Here is a 25,846-nt window from a genome sequence, read left to right as displayed (position 1 = left end):
CTATGCAGAAGTGAGTCTGATTTTGTACTCTCCAGCTTTAGTAAATAAACCCCCATAGTGACACTAATTGACACTTTGTGGAAACTGACTAACCACTGCCACTGACATCTGCCATGACACTAATACAATGACTAGCGCTAATAATATAATAAAAGATATACACTATATCACGCTAGGGTCTGTTCAAGTTCAGTAGGTTAAACCCCACACAAGCGGCTAGCACAATGTTGCAGGTTACAATACATAAACATATAAACATAGAGGGTGCAGTGCTAAAGCAAATTAAAAAAAAAAGATTTTTCCATGTAACAAAAGTCCAATCCAAAGTTTTTATATAAGGAATAAAAAGTCCATCAGCCAAGACCCAACAGATATCCAATAGGTGCCCAGGAAACCACCAAAGGGAGAAATCCTTCACCAACACCAACCACACTATCTCTTACCACATGGTATTGACCCCCAAAGGAAAGGTCAATAAGCACTGTGTGCTTCCTGCAAGTGACCACTGGACTGAATGTATTCCTTAAGGATCCTGATCTTCAATATGAAGCGTACAAAAGATACACCTAATAGTATACACCGTCACTATACTAATGACACTGACTGGGAAGGGGCTAACATACAGGGGCAATCAAGGGGTGGGGCTATTTACTACAAATTGATTTGTTTCTTTTCCCTGCTTTACAGGGAAAAGAAATTAAGTAATTGTTTCCTCTCTTCAGAGTCCTGTGTTGTTTGTCAACACAGGGCTCTGGACTGTTATTCGCCGATCAGCAGGTCCCTGCCATGAATCATTGGCTAGGATCTGCTTACAAACTCCTGCTGTGTCAAATCACAGGGGAGTAAGTAGGTGGAGGTGTGCGCACGCCCGTGTGCCCACCCAAAATCTGGAAACAGGCAGCAATGTACAGGTACTTTGCTGTACCTGTAACAGCCACCCCGCCACAGTAAATGTATTGTGGTGGGTGAGCATGTGGTTAAAATGCTAATTTTTTGGAAAAATACACTTTAATGTAGGGATGCACTGATACCATTTTTTGATTAGTGAGTACGAATACCAATACTTTCGGTCAAGTACTCGCAGGTACAATACAAAATATATGGATGCAAATTGCACCACAAAGAATAGCATGCGATTTGTACAGGAATCGTATGTGGTTTCCCCACTGCTCCTGTGTGAATCCAGGCTTGTCATAGCCTGAGTTCACACAGGAGAGGTGATGGAAACCTCCCTGCACCGATACCATGCTAAGGGGAGAGTGGGAGAGAATGGTGTGCTTTCTCCCACTGCCGCACCACACTGAACTCTGCTCACACGTGTATTGCAGAGAGTGCATGTGTGGGCAAGCTCGGTTGCATATTAAATTTAGATTTTTTTACCACACATACATTTTAACCTCCCTGGCGGTATTCCTGAGTGTAGCTCGGGGTAAAATTTCCGTACCAAGAGCGGTAACCCCAAGATACACTCGGGCTTACCATGCGGCGTTGCTCAGGGATTCCCTGCAGCGCTTACCTTGTCCTTCGCTCCCGCGATGTGTCCCATGCAGCGTCCCCGGCCATCTCCTCCGCCCGATGCCGGCATCCGTGTTCCGGTCCCTGCGAGCGTCGGGACGTACGGGGGCCGGAACCGGCGGCACATTTAAAAATTTTAGAAACTGTCATTTTCTAATAAACAAAAATGACATAGTAAAACATTACTGTTTCAAACCATTTCACATACATTTTGTCCCTACTGCTTTGTCCTGTGCCCTGCCTGCATTTTTACTGTTCTTTCTGCCTGGAAACATAGAAAAGTCCATGGCGTCCAAAAAGGGTCACTTTAGGTCAAAAGCGGTTTTAGACCAGCTAGAATACAGCGATAGTAAATCAGAACCACTTGCAGAATTGAGTGATAATGATTCGTGGGGAAATTCGTCATCAGACACTGAAAACGATTTTGCGACTTTGCTCAGCGATGTGTGAACTTGGCGCTATATTTCAAATTTCAGTGTTTTTGGTTTGATTATATTATTGAATTAAATTTATTATTATTATTTTTTATGATTATTTATTAAATTATAATTTGTGATTTTGTGTTTCAAATTTTATCCTACCCGGAATGTTTACTAGACTCTTGTTCGGACAGATTTCAGTGAGTTATTCCTAAAAATTACAGGCCTACAATATAAAACGCCAAATTTCCATGCAAAATAATGCTACCACTTTCAGCACCAAAAATCTGAAATAATCATACCGCTAGGGAGGTTAAAAAGAAAATAATTTTCCCCCCTTTTTCCATATCTTTATTTTTCATTTTTTTAACCACTTCAATACCGGGAGCTTCCTGCCCAGGTCAATTTTCAGCTTTCAGCGCTGTCACACTTTGAATGACAATTGCGTGGTCATGCAACACTGTACCCATATGAAATTTTTATCATTTTTTTCACACAAATAGAGCTTTCTTTGGGTGGTATTTAATCACCACTGAGGTTTTTTATTTTTTGCTAAATAAAACAAAAATCACCTGAAACTTTTGAAAAAAATGCACTCTTCTTCATTTCTGTTATAAAATTTTGCAAATAAATAACATCTCTTCATTTCTTTGGTGAAAATAATAACAATAATTGAATTTGTATTTTTTTTGCAAATGTTTCTATTATTTTTTTTATTTTTTTATTACATTTTTTATTTTTTTTACTATTTTATTTTTCAGCACACCGTGACCAAAGCAATACAATGTTACCATAGTAACATTAAACTACCCTGGGCAAGTGATCAGGATTTTTTTTTTTTTAACACACTATGATTGCTAATACCAATGTATTTCATTGATATTTGCAATCATTGTTACTGATTTAAACTGATTCATTCAGTCTTTTGTTGTGATTAGCTGTGATTGGGCAAAGCTGATCACATGATACAGATGGGCTGTGATTAGCCCTGTCCATATCATGTGACTGCCTTGACCAGTCACAGCTAACAACATAATTGTATACAATGGATGGCATGACAGGAAAATAATGTGGATAATGAAATGCCCACTTCAATGCAGTGATTTTTTAAGCAAGAGCTGAGAAGCCAATTGTCCCATTACTTTTGGTCCCTTAAGAAGTGGGAGGCACATATGCAAACTGTTGTAATTCCTACACCGTTCACCTGATTTGGATGTAAATACCCTCAAATTAAAGCTGACAGTCTGCAGTTAAAGCACATCTTGTTTGTTTCATTTCAAATCCATTGTGGTGATGTATAGAGCCAAAAATGTTAGAATTGTGTCGATGTCCCAATATTTATGGACCTGACTGTATCTGCTACTTTTCCTCCACACAGTTGTGGACATTGCATTCAGTTAACACTTGTTGCAGCCTACTGTTGAACACACTTTCAGCATAGTCCAATCATCAGAGCTGACCACAGTGCATGCCTTCTGTAGGCCATATCACACCAGTGCTCCCTTAACTATTGGCCTACCCTCTTAAAGGAACGTTGCTATTGGTTACTGTAGCCCAGAGTGGAGTTACCCTTTGCCAACAAGCCCTACTGCCAGTTTTGACACTTTATTTGCCTAAAACTGCCCTTTTTTTCTCAGTGCATGAAAAGGGGACAACATTCAAGCCAAGTGCCACTTAAAGGAAAAGTATCTGTCCTTTCCTCTTCCTCTCCTTGTGGTAATCCTTTAAGGAACTGTCATTTACATCACTTTTTACTTGTGCACCAACTGGGCCCCAATGAGCGTGCAGAAGAACCCTCACTGCATATAAAGGGACATTGACTACCCTGGTCAAAGAGCTCCTTCTATCTCAGATTTAAACCTTGCCAAAAGATGGCTACAGCGCGGTTGTCGAGTTCTGGGAGGGTGCTCATGGAACAGGTTCATTGAGGAGTGACTGAAGCCATATCAACATTGGAAAGCCAGACTAGTTTACTGCAGGTGGCAGGGGATTATCAGTAGGTGGATCACGCATCCGGCACTGTTGTTGATCGCTGCGTCCTACAGACACAGCTAATCACATGACAAGGTAAAAGGCCAATCACAGCGGCCTTTTACCACATGATCAGCTGTGTTCATTTACATGGCAGATCACAAAGTAAATACAGTTGCCAGTTATTGGCAGCACTTTCCTCACACTGTCACAGTGTGAGGAAAGTACTACCGATAACCGACAAATGTGACAGAGGAGATTTGTACTGATAATCAGGGCACTGTTTATTAGTACCCTGATTATCAGTGCCACCCAGCAGTGCCCAGCAGTGCTATGCATTAGTGCTGCCCAGCCGTGCCACCCGTCAGTGCCCAGCAGTGCCGCCAGTCAGTGCCGGGAGTCAGTGCTGCCAGTCAGTGCTGCCCATCAGTGCCACCAATCAGTGCCACGTATCAGTGCCCATCAGTACCGCCTATCAGTGTCACCTATCAGTGCCTATAAGTGCAGCCTTATCAACGCACATCAGTGAAGGAGAAAAATTACCTGTTTGCAACATTTTATAATAGAAACAAAGAAAACTTTTTTTTTTTCAAATTTTTTGCACTTTTTTGTTTATAGTGCAAAAAATAAACACCCAAGTGGTGATTAAATACCACCAAAAGAAAGCTATATTTGTGTGAAGAAAATGCTAAAAATATCATATGGGTACAGTGTAGCATGACCACACAATTGTCATTCAAAGTGCAACAGCACTGAAAGCTGAAAATTGGCCTGGGAAGGAAGGGGGTAAAAGTGCCCGGTAGGCAAGTGGTTAATATAAACCTCATATCAGTTTACTCTAATTTGTATGTGAGTCTACTTTCTGGTAGTAATTTACTCTGGTCAAATGAATCCTGTGGTGTCAGCAGGGGTTGGGCTTTCACAAAGGGGCCCAGATAGGGAGCCTGAAAATAACTCAGCGACTCCTAAGGGGGTATTGCTAAAGATGCACACCCAGGGGGCCAAGAATAACTTGAGTTTGGTAAGCTCTATTAGGGCCAATTCACACCAGAAAAATGTACTCCAGATGCATTCCAGGTATGTTTTTGCTTACAGTTCACACCACTCGCAGTTCCAGTACAGTTTTCCATGTTCCAGTATGGTTCTGTGCAGAAAAAATGCAGCACGTTCTACTCTTTTTTTCCACCGGAAACTGACTGGACTAGTGAGAACCAGGGCCATTGGAATACATGGAAAACACTGCATGCATTTTTGATGCAGCAAAAAAAGCGCACTGAACTGCATCTAGTGTGAACTAGCTCTTAAAAATAGAATTCCAGTACGCCAACACATTTGGGCACTTCCGAACCATTTGTATAAAATCTGCTGGCTCCCCTTGACATCTCAAGCAAACAGGGCTTTCCCTCTTACCCTATTTAAGTCATTTCAGTAGAGTATAATAATTTCAGTAGAGAATAAAAATCTGGGATATTCTCTGTGTGGGAGATAAAGATATAGTTTCAGCCTTTTCCAGGATATGCTGCCAAGACTCTTCGGAAGCGGTCCCAGGTCCTTTTCCCATTCTTTTCTACTATGAATGGTAAAGGCTTCTGGATGACTTCGCAATTGCTGTCACAGATGGTGTCCTACTACTACAACCACATCTTTTTTTTTCTTTTTGTGTGCCAGCACCATAGTTAGATACTACAAGTAGAATGCTATATACAGTGTGTGTATATATATATATATATATATATATATATATTTGTACTGTATGTAGCGTTCACACCCAGAGTGGCCACTGAGAGCAAGCCAGGTCTCCCCCATCTGCTCAGAGGCTGCCAAGTCCAGACACCAGCTCCATGCACACTGACAAACACAGGCTCAGTAGGGAATGACTTTTGTAGATTTGTTGCAGTAACAGAACAGGAGAGAGGTATGAGAGTGCAGGATACTCCAAGAACACCAGCAAGCCCAGCCCATCTTCTATAGGTGATGCCCTCTAGAAAATATCTTTCAGTCCAAATTCTTCCAGGCCCTCAGCTAAGCACATGCTGAGGCCTAACAACAGCCCTTCAGTATACCACCTGCCTCCCTGGGAAAAAGACCCTGCTTAACAAGCTTCCCAAATATTAATCTTCTCCCCAGCCACCTTCTGGGCACCCCCTCCCAGGAATTGGCTGAGGTCAAATAAATACTTATAACTCAGTGGCTAACCCTCCTACTGTATTTATGGAAATTTCTTCTAGAGACAGACATGAGCAATCAGCCACTAAGCTTAAAGCGGAGTTCCACCTAAAAAAAAAAATAAAAGTCAGCAGCTACAAAAACTGTAGCTGCTGACTTTTAAAATATAACCACTTACCTGTCCCTCGGACCACCGCTGGTTTCACCAGCCTTCTTCTGTCCCTGGTGCAGGCATCTTCAATGTGGGCACCTGGCTGTGTCAGCTTGTGGCTTCATAGCCGGGTGCCCACTGCCCATGCGCAAGAGGTGCTGCGCTTTGTGAATGGCCCCATAGTCTTCTGGGACCTGTCACGTGTCCCAGAAGACTACAGGGAGGGAGGACAACTTCATTCGATCGCAGCGGAAGTGGGAGCGGGTATCTGTCAAATTCGGGTACCCGCTCCCCAAAGTTACCAATCCTTAATGGAGAGCAGGGGACAAAGGCTTAAAGTGGAACTTCCCCTTTTGGTAGGAGCTCCGCTTTAAGGAAATCTGGCCAGACCTAGAAAATAGATTGCTGCTCTACTGAGTACAACAGAGTCAAAAGCTAAATGTAGCCTGTCTGTGTATATATATATTGGTAATTGATATTTTGATTGCACCCTATTGCTATTAAGCTATTGCTGTTATGTTCAAATTGACATAATAAAACTATGTTATAATTGCAGTTTTTTATATTTTGGACTCTTTATTCTAAAGAAAAATGTAATTTCATAAGCTTTAAGGGGGCATGGTTGGGGGCAGGGCTGGGGTGGGGGGATGAGTCGGGGTGGGGTTGGAGGCGGACCTGAGCAAGGTTGGGTGGGGCAACTGGTGGAGAGTAAGGTTTGTGCCTGGCTAGTAGGTCTGGACTCGAAATTTTAAGCCCTGATCTATGGTATCACGGCTGGGGACCATGAAGCAACTTTAGCACAGGTAAAGGTAGACTGAAACTGTCTACATACAGGATCACATCTGGGGACCATGAAGTAGTCTGATAACAGGTAAAGGCAGACTGGAACAGCCCACAGGATCATGGCTGGGGATCTTGAAGTAGGTTTAAGAAAAGGTGAAGGTAGACTGGAACAGTCCACAGGTTGATGGCTGGGGACCATAAATTGAGGTGCATCACAGAAAGGAGGCTCTACTCACAGAATCCTGGAACAGGATCAGTCCATAGCTGCACCCTCTTGTAGAGTAGTCCAGCATCCAGTCTAAAGAGGTCCAGGGGCAAGCAGCCCCCCTCCTCTCAGCTCACAGATCCATTCCCTCAGGGTGGAAAAAGACCATCTCCTCAGAGCCCAGCCACCATCTGGGCACATCTCCCCAGGGATTGGCTAGGCCCTGCTCAGTATTCAGTCTAGTAATTTGACTTCTCCCTCCCTAAGTTCCAGAAGCATCTTCTAGAGACAGTGGGAAGCAAACTCTCAGCCTGTGAAGCCCTGAGCAGACCAAACCAGAACAATCACCTCTTCCCTGATCACAGAAGGAGCCAAAAACTAGATTTACCTAGCATACTAACAAGGAGGGTGCTACACTATTTTTAAAGTGGACCTGTACACTTTTCTTAAATTAGAAAGAACCTGTCAGGATAGGAATATTGGAACTACCACTATTGACTTGACTCGCAAAGGCGAGTAAGGCTGGGTAGGTTTAAACAGACCCTTTCACTTTCCCTGAATGTGCCAGTTTACAGGTTCCCTTTAAAGTACACTTCTTAAAGTATGAAATCTTTATCCTTGCTTAATCCTTTCACTGCCAGATCCATACACCATACAGACTTGACAGCAGGGGGTTTTATACACAATCCAGTGGTTGCAGGCATTGGGATTGTGTATAAAATTGACCGGCAAACTCCTGCCTGTCAAGTGGAAGCAGTCAGGCGGCTCCACTGCCGCCAATTGCTTCCACAGCCACCAGTTCTGTTGCCCCCCCCTTCCCCCACGGGCGCACTCACGCCTGGTAACCAGGCCCAGCTTGCCCATCTGCAGGTCCAGGGAGAACCATGGCGGGTGCCAGCAGATGGAGGGAAGAGAAGAGAGTGTCCGCTCCTCTCCCCTTCTTTGTGTGGCCTAGAAGGCAACATCCATGACGTCACTTTCGAGTCACGGCTGTCACTTTCCCGGCTAGAATAGCTGGGGAAAGATGTATTGCAATGCGGGTCTTTTAGACCCTGCATGTCTCAATAAAGAGAGTTTGTCATCTAAAAATCATCACATAAGGGAATTTGTGTCCCCTATGTTATGAAAAAAAAAGTTAAGTTAAAAAAAAAGGTTTTCTTTGTAAAAAAAATAAAGTTACACCCAAGCACATAACATCACCTCCACCCCCCCAAAAAAAATTTGAGCCCCACCCCTAAATATACACATGCACGAACATAAATGCACACATTATTATTATTATTATACAGTATTTATAAAGCGCCAATAGTTCGCTCAGCGCTGTACATTACAGAGGGGAACAGAACATGTGACAGAACAATATCAATACAATGCAAAACATGAGGGGATCGAGGGCCCTGCTCTTTCGAGCTTACAATCTAGGAGGGAGGGGATGGTGGCACAGGAGGAGATAGCTGTGGGGGATGGAGTGGTAGGAAGAGTGGAGGAGGTCGGCAAGTTAGCCACATAGTGGTGCCGATGCGTGAAAACGTAGATTGCGGTAAGTTACATATCGCTGTGCATGCCGGTGTGAAAGCAATAATACTAACACCGGACTTCCTGTGTAATGCCAAATTGATGACCTATAGGGGCTTTTGAAGCGTTGTCTATAGAAAATATAGGTTACTGAAATTTGTCACCATTTCATAGGCGCACACAAATTTAAGGTTTGGCATGTTGGGTATCTATTTACTTGGCACAACCTCGTCTTTTATATTTTACCAAAAAATTGTGTAATTAATTGCCTTTGTTTGCCCTAAAATTCACTTTAGTATGATTTTTACTAAACCTTTGCACTTCCTAGACCTTTGCAAATAATGTTGTGTGACCTTAAAAATTGGAAATACCACTATTTTATTCTCTAGCGTGTTTACTTTCAGAAAATATATAATGTTTGGGGGTTTTGTGTAATCTTCAGGCCTAATATGAATTTTTAAGCATGTGTGCAAAAAATGCAAAAATGGCTGTGGCAGCAAAAGGGTAAAGCAAACCTGTGCCCATATCATGCACATCAGACAGCCTGTGTAAGTGAATGGAAACCCAATGGCTGTATGGACTCACCCACACAGCTGAATTTGACAGGTATGCAGGGATGGTTGCAAACAAGACTGAATGCTGAGAAATGACTTTTCAGCTTGAAAGAAATCCTACTGCTGTATGGCCAGCTTAAACATGTGAATAGCAAAAAAATCCAGCTTGATGATTTTTTGTGAAGTCTGTGCTTTTGTATGGTAATGTCATAAATAAGGTGACGGGTAACTACCACTGATTAACTTCTACAAAATGAATTGACTACTGACCTATGCTAGTTAAATGTATGACAGTCATGTAAAGTAGCACTGAGAGGAGAAACTGCAGAATATTAATTCCAGCTCCAAGCTCTGGACTTCAGCCTATTTTGATTTCAGCTCTGCTCTAGCTTCAACACGGCTCCTGCTCTGCTCCAGCTGAGGGTTTATCTAAAAATATAACCTCTACTCTGCCTGCCCTGATCTGAACTGTAATAACATTCAGTTGTACGGATGAGGTGTTCTTAATGTAGAAAAGATATTCCAGAATCTGAAAGAAAAAGAATTGCAACTCTACTTGCTCTTTTGTAGTCCCCTCTTTTCTGTCCAGCAACAAGGATCACAATAGCAAATAGCCACAGTGCATTTTTCTCATGGGGGGGACACATGCAACAATAAACATCTGACAGAGGCTCTAACCTCCTCTGGTATATAAAACTAGAAGAAAAATCATATAGCCTCTGGCATTGGGGCTTGGTTCACACTGCCACGACATGGGATCTGACTTGTGAGACCCCAGGTTGCATGACATGTGAAATCCTATGTTAATCAATGAGAGCTGTTTTAATTAGCACTACTCCGACTTTAGAAAAGGTTCATGTACTACTACAAGGCAACTTCTATTTGACTTGTGCCCATAGACTTTAATGGAAGTCGCCTCCAAGTCGGATCCTCATCTTTATTGATGTGATTTGGATCCGACATTACAGGAATATTACCCAAGCATTCCCTGAAAGTTATACTGGATGAGGGTGCGTTTCCCTACGCACCATCTGGCCAATTGATGAATCTAAAATATATAACCTTTATTGAAATATATAAAAACGTATGCTCAGCTGCAATTAATAATTTTTTGGAGAGGTCTGTACTGCGTTTTACAGTGCATCATTTGCATTCCTCAAGACAGTGAGGTATTTTTGAGCAGATATGGTGACGTATGGGGCTTATCCATGGGAGGCTGACATTTAAGCCTGTGGATGAGTGTACCTGTATTACATATCTGTAGCAAGATAGATTATACTAATTAGTTTTGTCCATTTCCTTAACAGAGATTATATATTCAAGCTGATAGGTTTATGATCAAACTACAGTGCCTCTTTCACTTCATCTAAAACGGTATGGTATTTGATTTGGTCTGGTGTTATTAACCATTTGGATGCAAGGTAAATAATTGCAATGGTATCCAGTCATATGGTTGTACTCAGTGCATTCCACTCCAGTAGGCATTAATTAAAGCTGAGCATACATTTTTTATATATTTGAACAAAGGTTATATGCTTTAGATTCATCAATTGGTCAGGTGGTGCGTAGGGAAACGCACCCTCGTCTGGTATAGATTTTTTATTTGCCAAAGATGATGATTTACAATTAGGGCTTAGTTCAATAGTTAATTCCTTGAAAGTTGCTTCAGAGTCACTTCAAAGTAGTACTCAAGTTGCTTGGCAAAGTCGCACTGTAAATCGTGCGACTTTCAGGTTGCAGTAATGTGAACCAAGACTAACACATTATTTGTACCCTAAACCCATGTTCATGTTTTATGTTATTTCTTTCTTTTAGAGTGCCAGTTTTATCATCCTATTTTTGTATACAACATAATGTGATGTACATATACATGTAAATACAGACATTCCCATTAACTTCACACTGCAAAACAGATTTATTTAGCCATTACCTGAATATTGGACTTTGTCCTCCAACTCTTGCTTTGGACCAGGCCAAGGCTGAAGGCACAGCTAGATAATCCATCCCCACATTATCTTTTCTGTTTTGCGTGAACATTGCAGTACTCTCATCATTTGCACATACTGATGAGCCTGAAGAAAAGGCTTTACCAGGGCTTGTGGACTCCTCAGGCCTAACAGGTGCCACTGTCTGCTCTGCTGAGGTTCTTCTGGCCTTTTGCGGAATGTTATCGCCTCTCTCCAGAGAAGTTGATGTTGTTTGTTGGTTATGTTCAGTGGGTTTGGGGGAAGCTTCTGTTTCTGATGAGAGGTTCTCATCCCCTAAGCTTCCTCGGCGAGAATGGGATGGGGAAGGGGAGCTGGTTTGGCGAACACCTTCATCATTTGAATTTGAATACCTTCTTTTACCACAGGGAGATGTAGGTCTTGAAACCTGGCCAGAATGGTAGGGTGATAGTAACTCTTCACGGGATGAAAGAGGAGCACCTGAAATGGGACCAGCTGGCCAAAATTCATCATTGTGACCACCCCAAGGTTTTGGTGACCCCCTTGGAGAGCCCAGTGGAGAGGCAAGTGTGAATCGAGAAGCTGCTTCATTAAGCTCTCTTTCAACTTCTTCACACATTTGTCCAAGAGAATCACAAGAAGAAGCCTCAGAGGAAAGAAAACTCCATGAGGAATGGCTGCTTGCTGGACTAGGACTTAGAAATGAGTCCCTATAACCAAATGGATCTGGTGGGAGGAACAGCTGGTCACGGTGAGGTCTCTCATCCCAAATATCATTCCTACTTGACTCTTCTTGTTCTCCATCACTGTTTGAAGGCGAGTCACTTGTAATACGTATACTTGGACATTCAAGGAAACGTGATCCACCAAGAGGAATAAATCGGGATGGTTGGCTGATAAATGTCCCATTTAGATCATTATCTGAAGCTCGTCTTGGAGGAGGTGAATGCATGCCTGCCCTTGTTATACAACCCATTCCATTACTTGCTCCTCCAGTGACACTGGTAGGAGGTGGATTTAGAGTCAATGTGTCTGTGGTCACATCTTTGCTTATAGCAGGATCATCCGCTTCCAGATCTGCAGCGATATGGCAAAAATATGTTAGAGTATTAGATAACACAGACATATACTGTTGATTCACTAAAGATAAAAAAAAATTGCACTAAATGCAAACATTTTGGTCTGAGCTTTAAGTTATCCATGTAGTGCTGTTGTAACTGTTTTTTTTCACATATTAGAAATATGAAAGAAAGCTTTTCTTTAGACTGGGTTATTGCACACTGCCCAGTGTGCATTATAACAATCTCTATCACAAGCTGCTGAAAGTTGTATCCTGATTAAAACTGTTAGGGCATACCACTATTATTTGCACTATTCTGCTAATAAAATGGACCTCACGTTTTTATGTTTTATATATGTTGCTCTTTTAAGTTAACCTTATGGGTTTTGTCACTGTTGGCAATATTGTCCATCACTACCTGTCCCACTGGCCACCACCGCATTGCTCTTTAAAGACCCTTTTACCTTACTATCCCAAAATTGGTACAGATATTTCACCAGGTACCTAGTGTCACTTTTGTCAGCCCAGCCCCTACTAAACTCTCTAACAGATTGCATTGAAAATGTACTCCAAATAGCGTAGACTAAGGCTTGGTGCGGGTGGTGCCCCTGCGGGACCTGCGCAAATAACTGCAGCCGCACCACCCACACAGAAGAATGGAGGACCCACGAGCGGGTGTCATTACTTCTACTGGAATCACAACTGTACTGGGAACCTTGGTTCCTGTGCGGGCTGTGATTTCCAAAGATGTGCAGGGACTTCTTCCCTGCATGTTCCAGGTACGGGAATCCATTCAAATGAATGGGCTCTTGTGTCCACACAAATCGTGGCCTGCACGGCCGCACAAAGGTGAACCTGGCCTTAAAGTCTAGCTCATAGCACTATCCAGGTAGATACTGGGGAAATCAGGACAATAAATACCGTATTTTCCGGAGTATAAGACAACTGGGCGTATAAGATGACCCCCTACTTTTCCTGTTAAAATATAGGGTTTGAGCTATACTCGCCGTATAAGACTACCCCTCTTCCAATGCACACCAAATAAAAATGAAAAAACATCAGATTTGATTTCAATATGGTATGGTATTTCAGTATGGTATTCCAATGATGGGGTGCTATTCCTCCCACTGACACCAATGATGGGGCACTTTTCCTCCCACTGACACTAATGATGGGGCACTATTCCTCCCACTGACACCAATGATGGGGCACTTTTCCTCCCACTGACACTAATGATGGGGCACTATTCCTCCCACTGACACCAATGATGAGGCACTACTCCTCCCACTGACACCAATGATGGGGCACTATTTCATCCACTGACACCAATGATGGGGCACTATTCCTCCCACTGATACCAATGATGGGACACTATTCCTCCCACTGACACCAATGATGGTGCCCCATCATTAGTGTCAGTGTGTGAGGAATAGTGCCCCATCATTAGTCAGTGGAAGGAATAGTGCCCCATCATTGGTGTCTGTGGGAAGAATCGTGCCCCATCATTGGTGTCAGTGGGAGGAATAGTGTCCCATCATTAGTGTCAGTGGGAGGAATAGTGCCCCATCATTGGTATCAGTGGGAGGAATAGTGCCCCATCGTTGGTGTCAGTGGGGGAGGAATAGTGCCCCATCATTGGTGTCAGTGGGGAGAATAGTGCCCCATCATTGGTATCAGTGGGGAGAATAGTGCCCCATCATTGGTTGTCAGTGGGGGAGGAGGAATAGTGCCCCATCATTGGTATCAGTGGGGAGAATAGTGCCCCATCATTGGTGTCAGTGGGGAGGAGGAATAGTGCCCCATCGTTGGTGTCAGTGGGGGAGGAATAGTGCCCCATCATTGGTATCAGTGGGGAGAACAGAGCCTCATCGTTGGTGTCAGTGGGGGAGGAACAGTGCCTCATCGTTGGTGTCAGTGGGGGAGGAACAGTGCCTCATCGTTGGTGTCAGTGGGGGAGGAACAGTGCCTCATCGTTGGTGTCAGTGGGGGAGGAACAGTGCCTCATCGTTGGTGTCAGTGGGAGAGGAACAGTGCCTCATCGTTGGTGTCAGTGTGGAGGAGGAATAGTGCCCCATCGTTAGTGTCAGTGGGGGAGAGGAGCGGCTGCTCCTTCTTCCAGTGCGGCCGCTCGATTTTCGCGGGGCCGCTCGGCTCCGCCTCCTCGCTGGTGATTGGTCGCCTGTGTGCCTTTCCCAATCACCGGTGAGGAGGCGGAGCCGAGCGGCCGCGTGACCATCGAGCGGCCGAACTGAAAGAAGGAGCAGCCGCGCTTCCTGGACCGGATCGTCGTGGGACCGGATCCAGGTAAGGTAAAGCAGCCCCTCTATCCACCCCTGTACTTAGTGTCCGCTGGAGGAGGAGGGGGGGGCGGCGCCACGCCGCCCCTCGAAAAAGTGCCGCCCTGACACCGGCTCGCACCGGCGTATAAGACGACCCCCGACTTTTCAGAAGATTTTCAGGGGTTGAAAAGTCGTCTTATACGCCGGAAAATACGGTATATTCTTTCCTACTTAATTTTTTTGGCTAGAGTACCACTTTAAAAAATTCCCTTTGTCATGATGTCAGAATAAACAGAAACATTTTCAGACACCTTACCCATCTTATTACTGAAACATTGGCTTGTCTTGTTCTTTTCAATCCTGAAGGCTACTATTATATGCAACACAAAGAGGTCTGTGTTCTATAAAAACTGTGATTTATAACACAGGTCTGCGACTAAAAAGCTGTTTGATTATTTTCATCTAATTTCCATGTATTTTGGTGTGCTGAAAACAAATAAAATATTGAAAAAACTCCTAGATGTCATGATTTGCCACAAAATGCAAAATTGTCTTCAAATTTATAAAATTTTTGGTATTTTTTTATATTATGGGTTTTTAACCAAATTTAAAGTCCAAATTACTATTAATTAATTCACATAAGTGCATTTAAGATATAAAATGCCAAAAAAAATCTTAAAGGGGTTGTCCGAGTTATGTAAAAAAAAATATAGCACTGTAAATCTGATTGTCAGCAATATATACATAAGCTAAGCAAGTTTTAGGGAAAAAAATTCTATTTCCTCATTTCCCTAGTTCTCTTCTGGCCCTTTGTTGTTATTTGCAGGTAAACAATCTCTGCCCCCCCCCCTGCAAAGGGGGTGAATACAAGTGCTGCTCTGAGTGACATGTCTGACTACTGGGATACTCAGTAGCATGCTGTTTGTGTAAGCCTCAGCCCTGAGTCTGTGCTTCTAATGGTAGAAGGGGTTAATCTTTCCTGAAGAATCCAGTGGGTGGGATACCAAATACCCTTGTTTTCTGTGTCTATGGGACAGTCAAGACCGACAAAATCACTGGACCAAGAAGAGGTGGCAGCCGAGGGTGCTAACAGTCGGTGAAAAAAAATGTCCTCCGAGAAACTTTGGTACCTTCCCATAAAGTTCTTCTACCACCTCTCCACATAAAATTGGGATTGATGAAGCAATTCGTAAAATCACTTCTAAGAGATGGAGAATGCTTCAAATACTTGGTCACCATGTTTCCAGGCCTGTCGGAGGCAAAATTGAAGGAAGGTGTGTTCGTCGGACCAGACATTAGAAGGCTTATAGTTGATCAAGAGTTTGTCAATACCATGACGGATCCTCAAAAAGAAGGGTGGATTGCATTTAAAGAAGTCGTACCGAAATTTTTAGGCAACAAAGATCCTCACTACAAAAAGATCGTCGGACGAATGCTGAAAGCATTTCAAGCTTTAGGTTGCCTGATGAGTTTGAAAGTGCATTTCCTCCAGTCCCACCTTGACTACTTTCCTGAAAATTTGGGAGCTGTGAGTGAGGAACAAGGTGAACGATTCCACCAAGACATTAAAGAGATTGAAAGGAGATACCAGGGAAAATGGAGCATTACAATTAGAGATGAGCGAATTTCTCAAAAATTCGATTCGGCTGATTCGGCGAATTCCAGTGTGAAATTCGATTCGATGCGAATTTCTTCGCTACGAAGATGACTTATAAAAAGGGTTTCTAGGCTTCAGAGAGCCTTTAAATTAGTGCAGAACACTGTACCTTTAATTTAAATGCCCTTGGAGATGAGGAAAGAGAAGGAGAAGGAGAAGGATGAGAAGAAGGAGAAGGATGAGAAGAAGGAGAAGGAGAAGGATGAGAAGAAGGAGAAGGAGAAGGATGAGAAGAAGGAGAAGGAGAAGGATGAGAAGAAGGAGAAGGATGAGAAGAAGGAGAAGGAGAAGGATGAGAAGAAGGAGAAGGATGAGGAGAAGAAGGATGAGAAGAAGGAGAAGGATGAGAAGAAGGAGAAGGATGAGAAGAAAGAGAAGGATGAGAAGGAGAAGGATGAGAAGAAGGAGAAGGAGAAGGATGAGAAGAAGGAGAAGGAGAAGGATGAGAAGAAGGAGAAAGATGAGAAGAAGGATGAGAAGAAGGAGAAGGATGAGAAGAAGGAGAAGGAGAAGGATGAGAAGAAGGAGAAGGATGAGAAGAAGGATGAGAAGAAGGAGAAGGATGAGAAGAAGGAGAAGGAGAAGGATGAGAAGAAGGAGAAGGATGAGAAGAAGGAGAAGGAGAAGGATGAGAAGAAGGAGAAGGAGAAGGATGAGAAGAAGGAGAAGGATGAGAAGAAGGAGAAGGATGAGAAGAAGGAGAAGGATGAGAAGAAGGAGAAGTATGAGAAGAAGGAGAAGGATGAGAAGGAGAAGGATGAGAAGACGGAGAAGGAGAAGGAGAAGCAGAAGGAGAAGGATGAGAAGAAGGAAAAGGAGAAGGATGAGAAGATGGAGAAGGAGAAGGATGAGAAGAAGGAGAAGGATGAGAAGAAGGAGAAGGAGAAGGATGAGAAGAAGGAGAAGGAGAAGGATGAGAAGAAGGAGAAGGATGAGAAGAAGGATGAGAAGAAGGAGAAGGATGAAAAGAAGAAGGAGAAGGATGAGAAGAAGGAGAAGGATGAGAAGAAGGAGAAGGAGAAGGATGAGAAGAAGGAGAAGGATGAGAAGAAGGAGAAGGATGAGAAGAAGGAGAAGGAGAAGGATGAGAAGAAGGAGAAGGAGAAGGATGAGAAGAAGGAGAAGGAGAAGGATGAGGAGAAGGAGAAGGATGAGAAGAAGGAGAAGGATGAGAAGAAGGAGAAGGAGAAGGATGAGAAGAAGGAGAAGGAGAAGGATGAGGAGAAGGAGAAGGATGAGAAGAAGGAGAAGGATGAGAAGAAGGAGAAGGAGAAGGATGAGAAGAAGGAGAAGGATGAGAAGAAGGAGAAGGATGAGAAGATGGAGAAGGAGAAGGATGAGAAGAAGGAGAAGGAGAAGGATGAGAAGAAGGAGAAGGAGAAGGATGAGAAGAAGGAGAAGGATGAGGAGAAGGAGAAGGATGAGAAGAAGGAGAAGGATGAGAAGAAGGAGAAGGATGAGAAGAAGGAGAAGGAGAAGGATGAGAAGAAGGAGAAGGATGAGAAGAAGGAGAAGGATGAGAAGAAGGAGAAGGAGAAGGAGAAGCAGAAGGAGAAGGATGAGAAGAAGGAAAAGGAGAAGGATGAGAAGATGGAGAAGGAGAAGGATGAGAAGAAGGAGAAGGAGAAGGATGAGAAGAAGGAGAAGGAGAAGGATGAGAAGATGGAGAAGGAGAAGGATGAGAAGAAGGAGAAGGATGAGAAGAAGGAGAAGGAGAAGGATGAGAAGAAGGAGAAGGAGAAGGATGAGAAGAAGGAGAAGGAGAAGGATGAGAAGAAGGAGAAGGATGAGAAGAAGGATGAGAAGAAGGAGAAGGATGAGAAGAAGGAGAAGGAGAAGGATGAGAAGAAGGAGAAGGATGAGAAGAAGGATGAGAAGAAGGATGAGAAGAAGGAGAAGGATGAGAAGAAGGACAGTTCTGTGACAGTTTCTGTCTATTTCTGACAGTTCTGGGACATTCACTCCATACAGCTGTTTCAACCGCTGTATGGAGGGAATGTCATGGAACTGTCAGAGTCCCAGAACTGTCATTAATAGTCTATTTCTGACAGTTCCATGACATTCCCTCCATACAGCGGTTGAAACAGCTGTATGGAGTGAATGTCCCAGAACTGTCAGAAATAGACTATTTATGACAGTTCTGGGACATTCACTCCATACAGCGGTTGAAACATTGTATCTATTTTTTTCCATAAATGACATTCTGCAGATACACTTAGAGGAGCGCTGCAGATACACTTTTTGCCGGCTTGGAATTATTCTTATTTTCATCCTACTTCTTCTTTTTCTTCTTATGAGGATGAGGATGAAGATGAAGAAGAAGAAGTAGGATGAAAATAAGATTAATTCCAAGCCGGCAAAAAGTGTATCTGCAGCGCTCCTCTAAGTGTATTTGCAGAATGTCATTTATGGAAAAAAATAGATACAATGTTTCAACCGCTGTATGGAGTGAATGTCCCAGAACTGCCATAAATAGTCTATTTCTGACAGTTCTGGGACATTCACTCCATACAGCTGTTTCAACCGCTGTATGGAGGGAATGTCATAGAACTGTCAGAAATAGACTATTAATGACAGTTCTGGGACTGTCCTTCCATACAGCGGTTGAAACATTGTATCTATTTGTTTCCATAAATGACATTCTGCAAATACACTTAGAGGAGCGCTGCAGATACACTTTTTGCCAGCTTGGAATTAATCTTATTTTCATCCTACTTCTTCTTCTTCATCCTCATCCTCATAAGAAGAAAAAGAAGAAGTAGGATGAAAATAAGAATAATTCCAAGCCGGCAAAAAGTGTATCTGCAGCGCTCCTCTAAGTGTATCTGCAGAATGTCATTTATGGAAAAAAATAGATACAATGTTTCAACCGCTGTATGGAGTGAATGTCCCAGAACTGTCATAAATAGTCTATTTCTGACAGTTCTGGGACATTCACTCCATACAGCTGTTTCAACCGCTGTATGGAGGGAATGTCATAGAACTGTCAGAAATAGACTATTAATGACAGTTCTGGGACTGTCCTTCCATACAGCGGTTGAAACATTGTATCTATTTGTTTCCATAAATGGATCCATTTATGGAAACAAATAGATACAATGTTTCAACCGCTGTATGGAAGGACAGTCCCAGAACTGTCATTAATAGTCTATTTCTGACAGTTCTATGACATTCCCTCCATACAGCGGTTGAAACAGCTGTATGGAGTGAATGTCCCAGAACTGTCAGAAATAGACTATTTATGACAGTTCTGGGACTGTCCTTCCATACAGCGGTTGAAACATTGTATCTATTTTTTTCCATAAATGACATTCTGCAAATACACTTAGAGGAGCGCTGCAGATACACTTTTTGCCGGCTTGGAATTAATCTTATTTTCATCCTACTTCTTCTTCTTCATCCTCATCCTCATAAGAAGAAAAAGAAGAAGTAGGATGAAAATAAGAATAATTCCAAGCCGGCAAAAAGTGTATCTGCAGCGCTCCTCTAAGTGTATCTGCAGAATGTCATTTATGGAAAAAAATAGATACAATGTTTCAACCGCTGTATGGAGTGAATGTCCCAGAACTGTCATAAATAGTCTATTTCTGACAGTTCTGGGACATTCACTCCATACAGCTGTTTCAACCGCTGTATGGAGGGAATGTCATAGAACTGTCAGAAATAGACTATTAATGACAGTTCTGGGACTGTCCTTCCATACAGCGGTTGAAACATTGTATCTATTTGTTTCCATAAATGGATCCATTTATGGAAACAAATAGATACAATGTTTCAACCGCTGTATGGAAGGACAGTCCCAGAACTGTCATTAATAGTCTATTTCTGACAGTTCTATGACATTCCCTCCATACAGCGGTTGAAACAGCTGTATGGAGTGAATGTCCCAGAACTGTCAGAAATAGACTATTTATGACAGTTCTGGGACATTCCCTCCATACAGCGGTTTCCGGCAAAAAGTGTATGTGCAGAGTTCCTCTATTCTGCAGATACACTTAGAGGAGCTCTGCAGATACACTTAGAGGAGCTCTGCACATACACTTTTTGCCGGCTTGGAATTATTCTTATTTTCATCCTACTTCTTCTTCATCCTCATCCTCTTCTTCTTCTTCTGAGGATGAGGATGAGGATGAAGAAGAAGAAGAAGAAGAAGTAGGATGAAAATAAGATTAATTCCAAGCCGGCAAAAAGTGTATGTGCAGAGCTCCTCTAAGTGTATCTGCAGAGCTCCTCTAAGTGTATCTGCAGAATAGAGGAACTCTGCACATACACTTTTTGCCGGCTTGCAATTATTCTTATTTTCATCCTACTTCTTCTTCTTCTTCTTCTTCTTCTTCTTCTTCTTCTTCTTCCTCTTCTTCTTCTTCTGAGGATGAGGATAAAGAAGAAGAAGAAGAAGAAGAAGAAGTAGGATGAAAATAAGATTAATTCCAAACAGGCAAAAAGTGTATGTGCAGAGCTCCTCTAAGTGTATCTGCAGAATAGAGGAACTCTGCACATACACTTTTTGCTGGCTTGGAATTATTCTTATTTTCATCCTACTGCTTCTTCTTCTTCTTCATCCTCATCCTCATCCTCAGAAGAAGAGGATGAGGATGAGGATGAAGAAGAAGAAGAAGAAGAAGAAGAAGAAGTAGGATGAAAAGAAGAATAATTCCAAGCCGGCAAAAAGTGTATGTGCAGAGTTCCTCTATTTCTGACAGTTCTCTCACAGCTTCTTCACATGTACAGCGGTTGAAACATCTGTATCCTAAATGGAAACTAATAGATACAAATTGTATCTATTAGTTTCCATTTAGGATACAGATGTTTCAACCGCTGTACATGTGAAGAAGCTGTGAGAGAACTGTCAGAAATAGAGGAACTCTGCACATACACTTTTTGCCGGCTTGGAATTATTCTTCTTTTCATCCTACTTCTTCTTCTTCTTCTTCATCCTCATCCTCATCCTCTTCTTCTGAGGATGAAGATGAAGAAGAAGAAGAAGTAGGATGAAAAGAAGAATAATTCCAAGCCGGCAAAAAGTGTATGTGCAGAGTTCCTCTATTTCTGACAGTTCTCTCACAGCTTCTTCACATGTACAGTGGTTGAAACATCTGTATCCTAAATGTAAACTAATAGATACAATGTTTCAACCGCTAAACATGTGTTCCTTCTGTCAGAGAACTGTCAGAAATAGCGGAGCTCACTGCAGGGACACTTTTGCCGGCTGATCGGGAAATGTTCGATTCGCGCACCCGAAGTAGGCAAAATTTCGGTTTCGCCGCGAATCGAATATTTCCTAAAATTCGACTCGAATTCCGGTTCGCCTGGTTCGATTCGCTCATCTCTAATTACAATGATGGCAGACTACTGTTGGATGCTTCAGAGAGACATTCCAGATGCTACTCACAAGCGTAAATGCACCAAGAGGAGCCTCACAGGGAAGAAGAATTGAGTTTAGTGTGTGTAGGTGAGCTCATTTCAGTTCAAAAAAGGATTTTCATGAAAAAATTGTAATAAAACTTTAATTTTATAAGTCTATTTCCATTTATTTTGAGGTATTGCCTTATTTAACATAGTTACCTAAATTGTCAGGAAATGTGATGTCCTATGACAAAATGGAGGTCATTTTCGGATTCAGCACACCAAAAAACATAAAGATTACGTGGAATAACCAAAACAGCTCTTGAAAAAAATTTTTTTGCAGACCTGTGTAATTCGGTCACATATAGTATCACAAGAAACCAAAAATAGTCTGTTAAAGTGTTACTAAACCCAAGACCCTAATTCACTCTGTCTGGTCTCCCACAGTACACAGACCATGGAAGTGCAATTATTTTAGTAAATATGAACTGCTAAATAACTTTTCTCATCAGCAGTTAGAGCAGTCTTGTGACTTCTATCAGTGTTCAACAGAGCACTGGTTAAAGCATGTAGGAGGAGTTTTCTTTCTGCTCTAGGAGGATGAAGAACCCCTGACCTCTGTCTGCACAGTGCTGATTGGCCCTGTGCTGATCACATGCACTGTCCCAAGAAAATAAAAAACCTCTCTATCAATACACACCAAACTGAGCATATGCAGAACAGCTACGGTTCTTAAGACGTGGGCATTTGAACAAGAGGAGCAGAGAAGTCAGGATCAAACAGCCTTTTTACACAATGCAGAGGATTAACCCCTTAGGTTCCACAGTGAGTATAACAAGCATGCTTTACTGCATATACAGACTGATTTTACTATTGTGGGTTTAGTAACACTTTAAGCTTAATTTCATGGAAGCATAAGAACAACTACTGTATACTGTATATCTCAGTTTGATTGTAGAGGGAGTCAAGCTAGCCATACACAGAGAAAATCAATTGACTCCATTATTATTATACAGGATTTATATAGCGCCAACAGTTTGCACACCGCTTTACAACATGAGGGCAAACAGTACTGTTACAATACAATTCAATACATGAGGAATCAGAGTGCATTGCTCATTAGAGCTTACAATCTAAAAGTGAGGGTCAAGTGATACAAAAGGTTATAACTGTAGGGGATGAGCTGATGGTGGAAGTGGAGATACAGTTGTTAGGTGGAGGCAGGATAGGCTTCTCTGGGGCCTTTCAGGGATTGCCTAAATGTTCAGATGAGCAAGAGTGGAAGTACCACTTAATTAAAGATCCCCACATTATTGAAAGAACCCCAACATGTGTCACCCTAGTACAGTCAGGTCCATAATAATTGGGACATTGACACAATTCTAACATTTGTGGCTCTATACTCCACCACAATGGATTTGAAATGAAACGAACAATATGTGCTTTAACTGCAGACTGTCAGCTTTAATTTGAGGGTATTTACATTCAAATCGGGTGAACGGTGTAGGAATTACAACAGTTTGCATATGTGCCTCCCACTTGTTAAGGGACCAAAAGTAATGGGACATTTAGCTTCTCAGCTGTTCCATGGCCAGGTGTGTGTTATTACCTCATTATCCCAATTACAATGAGCAGATAAAAGGTCCAGAGTTAATTTCAAGTGTGCTATTTGCATTTGGAATCTGTTGCTGTCAACTCTCAAGATGAGATCCAAAGAGCTGTCACTATCAGTGAAGCAAGCCATCATTAGGCTGAAAAAACAAAACAAACCCATCAGAGAGATAGCAAAAACATTAGGCGTGGCCAAAACAACTGTTTGGAACATTCTTAAAAAGAAGGAACGCACTGGTGAGCTCAGCAACACCAAAAGACCCGGAAGACCACGGAAAACAGCTGTGGTGGATGACCAAATAATTCTTTCCCTGGTGAAGAAAACACCCTTCACAACAGTTGGCCAGATCAAGAACACTCTCCAGGAGGTAGGTGTATGTGTGTCAAAGTCAACAATCAAGAGAAGACTTCACCAGAGTGAATACAGAGGGTTCACCACAAGATGTAAACCATTGGTGAGCCTCAAAAACAGGAAGGCCAGATTAGAGTTTGCCAAACGACATCTAAAAAAGCCTTCACAGTTCTGGAACAACATCCTATGGACAGATGAGACCAAGATCAACTTGTACCAGAGTGATGGGAAGAGAAGAGTATGGAGAAGGAAAGGAACTGCTCATGATCCTAAGCATACCACCTCGTCAGTGAAGCATGGTGGTGGTAGTGTCATGGCGTGGGCATGTATGGCTGCCAATGGAACTGGTTCTCTTGTATTTATTGATGATGTGACTGCTGACAAAAGCAGCAGGATGAATTCTGAAGTGTTTCGGGCAATATTATCTGCTCATATTCAGCCAAATGCTTCAGAACTCATTGGACGCCGCTTCACAGTGCAGATGGACAATGACCCAAAGCATACTGCAAAAGCAACCAAAGAGTTTTTTAGGGGAAAGAAGTGGAATGTTATGCAATGGCCAAGTCAACCACCTGACCTGAATCCGATTGAGCATGCATTTCACTTGCTGAAGACAAGACTGAAGGGAAAATGCCCCAAGAACAAGCAGGAACTGAAGACAGTTGCAGTAGAGGCCTGGCAGAGCATCACCAGGGATGAAACCCAGCGTCTGGTGATGTCTATGCATTCCAGACCTCAAGCTGTAATTGACTGCAAATGATTTGCAACCAAGTATTAAAAAGTGAAAGTTTGATTTATGATTATTATTCTGTCCCATTACTTTTGGTCCCTTAACAAGTGGGAGGCACATATGCAAACTGTTGTAATTCCTACACCGTTCACCTGATTTGGATGTAAATATCCTCAAATTAAAGCTGACAGTCTGCAGTTAAAGCACATCTTGTTTGTTTCATTTCACATCCATTGTGGGGGTGTATGTTAGAATTGTGTCGATGTCCCAATATTTATGGACCTGACTGTATGTGCCCCCTGTCAATACTAAACTGTGTGGACGGATGAATTTCCAATTCTGGTCACCTAAATACAGTGGCGCTGTAGAACAGTGACTGCAGCTGATTGCAATTACTGTACAGCAGACAATTTTCCAACCAGTTCACATGAGTTTTGAATTGACTATTTGTTGAGCTGGCGTGTGCAAGTAGGGTCATCCATATCTCAGAATCTGAGCCATCTATGGGCAGCTTTAACCACTTGAGCTCCTGAGGATTTACCCCCCTTAATGACCAGGCCTCTTTTTGCACTAATTCAACTGATAATTGTGCGGTCATTAAATGCTGCACCTAAACGAAATTTACGTCCTTTTTTTCACATAAATAGAGCTTTCTTTCAGTGGTATTTGATCACCTGTGCGCTTTTTATTTTTCACGCTATAAACAAAAAAAGACCAAATATTTTGAAGAAAAACGTTATTTTTTACTTTCAGCTGTAAAAAATATATAGTAAACTCAAAGTTAGTTATAAATTTAGGCCAAAATGTATTCTGCTACATGTTTTTGGTAAAAAAAATCCCAATAAGTGTATATTAATTTCTTTGTGTGAAAGTTATAGCATCTACAAACTATGGTATAGATACTGCAATTTACGCCATTTTTTTGCTATACAGCGTTGCGCTAGTTTAACGGACCATTGTGCGGTCATGCAATACGGTACATAAATGAAATTTATGTCCTTTTTTTTAGCACAAATAGAGCATTCTTTTTGTGGTATTTGATCACCTGTGCACTTTTTATTTTTGGCGCTATAACCAGAAAAAGTTTTGAAGAAAAAAAAAAAATTTTTGAAAAAACAATATTTTCTCATTTTGGTCATAAAAAAATATCTAAAAAAATTTAAATGTCATCATAAATTTAGGTCAAAATGTATTCTGCTACATGTTTTTGGTTAAAAAAATCCCAATAAGTGTATATTGATTGCTTTTTGTGAAAGTTACAGTGTCTACAAACTATGGTATAGATAATGGAATTTACATAGCTTTTACTTTCTGACTGCTAAAATACCAGAATAGTACAAACACCCTCAAATGACCCCTTTTCGGAAATTAGACACCCTAAGCTATCTGCTGAGAGGCATATTGAGTCCATGGAAGATTTATTTTTTTTCCACAAGTTTCTGGAAAATGACAAAAACTTTTTATTTTTTTATTTTTTACACGAAGTTGTCATTTAAATTATTTATTTCTCGCACAGGCCATGGGTATATGTGGAATTGCACCCCAAAATACATTCTGCTACTTCTACTGAGTATGGGGATACCACA

General features: G+C 42.0%; 1 protein-coding gene across 1 annotated transcript in view; it reads right to left on the bottom strand.

Annotated features, from left to right (window-relative positions):
- NFATC4 (nuclear factor of activated T cells 4) overlaps window positions 1-25,846 on the bottom strand; it is a 147,926-nt gene that overhangs the window by 41,503 nt on the left and 80,577 nt on the right. The window contains exon 2 of the mRNA XM_089687054.1: window positions 11,210-12,302. Coding sequence (XP_089543180.1) covers window positions 11,210-12,302 — 1,093 coding nt within the window. The remainder of the gene's footprint in view (window positions 1-11,209; window positions 12,303-25,846) is intronic.

The sequence above is a fragment of the Staurois parvus genome, unplaced genomic scaffold (genome assembly GCF_062004578.1).
Source record: "Staurois parvus isolate SC_StPar_1 unplaced genomic scaffold, SC_StPar_1.0 ptg000415l, whole genome shotgun sequence".
Lineage (NCBI taxonomy): Eukaryota > Metazoa > Chordata > Amphibia > Anura > Ranidae > Staurois > Staurois parvus.
This window is presented reverse-complemented; position numbering and strand designations above follow the sequence as displayed.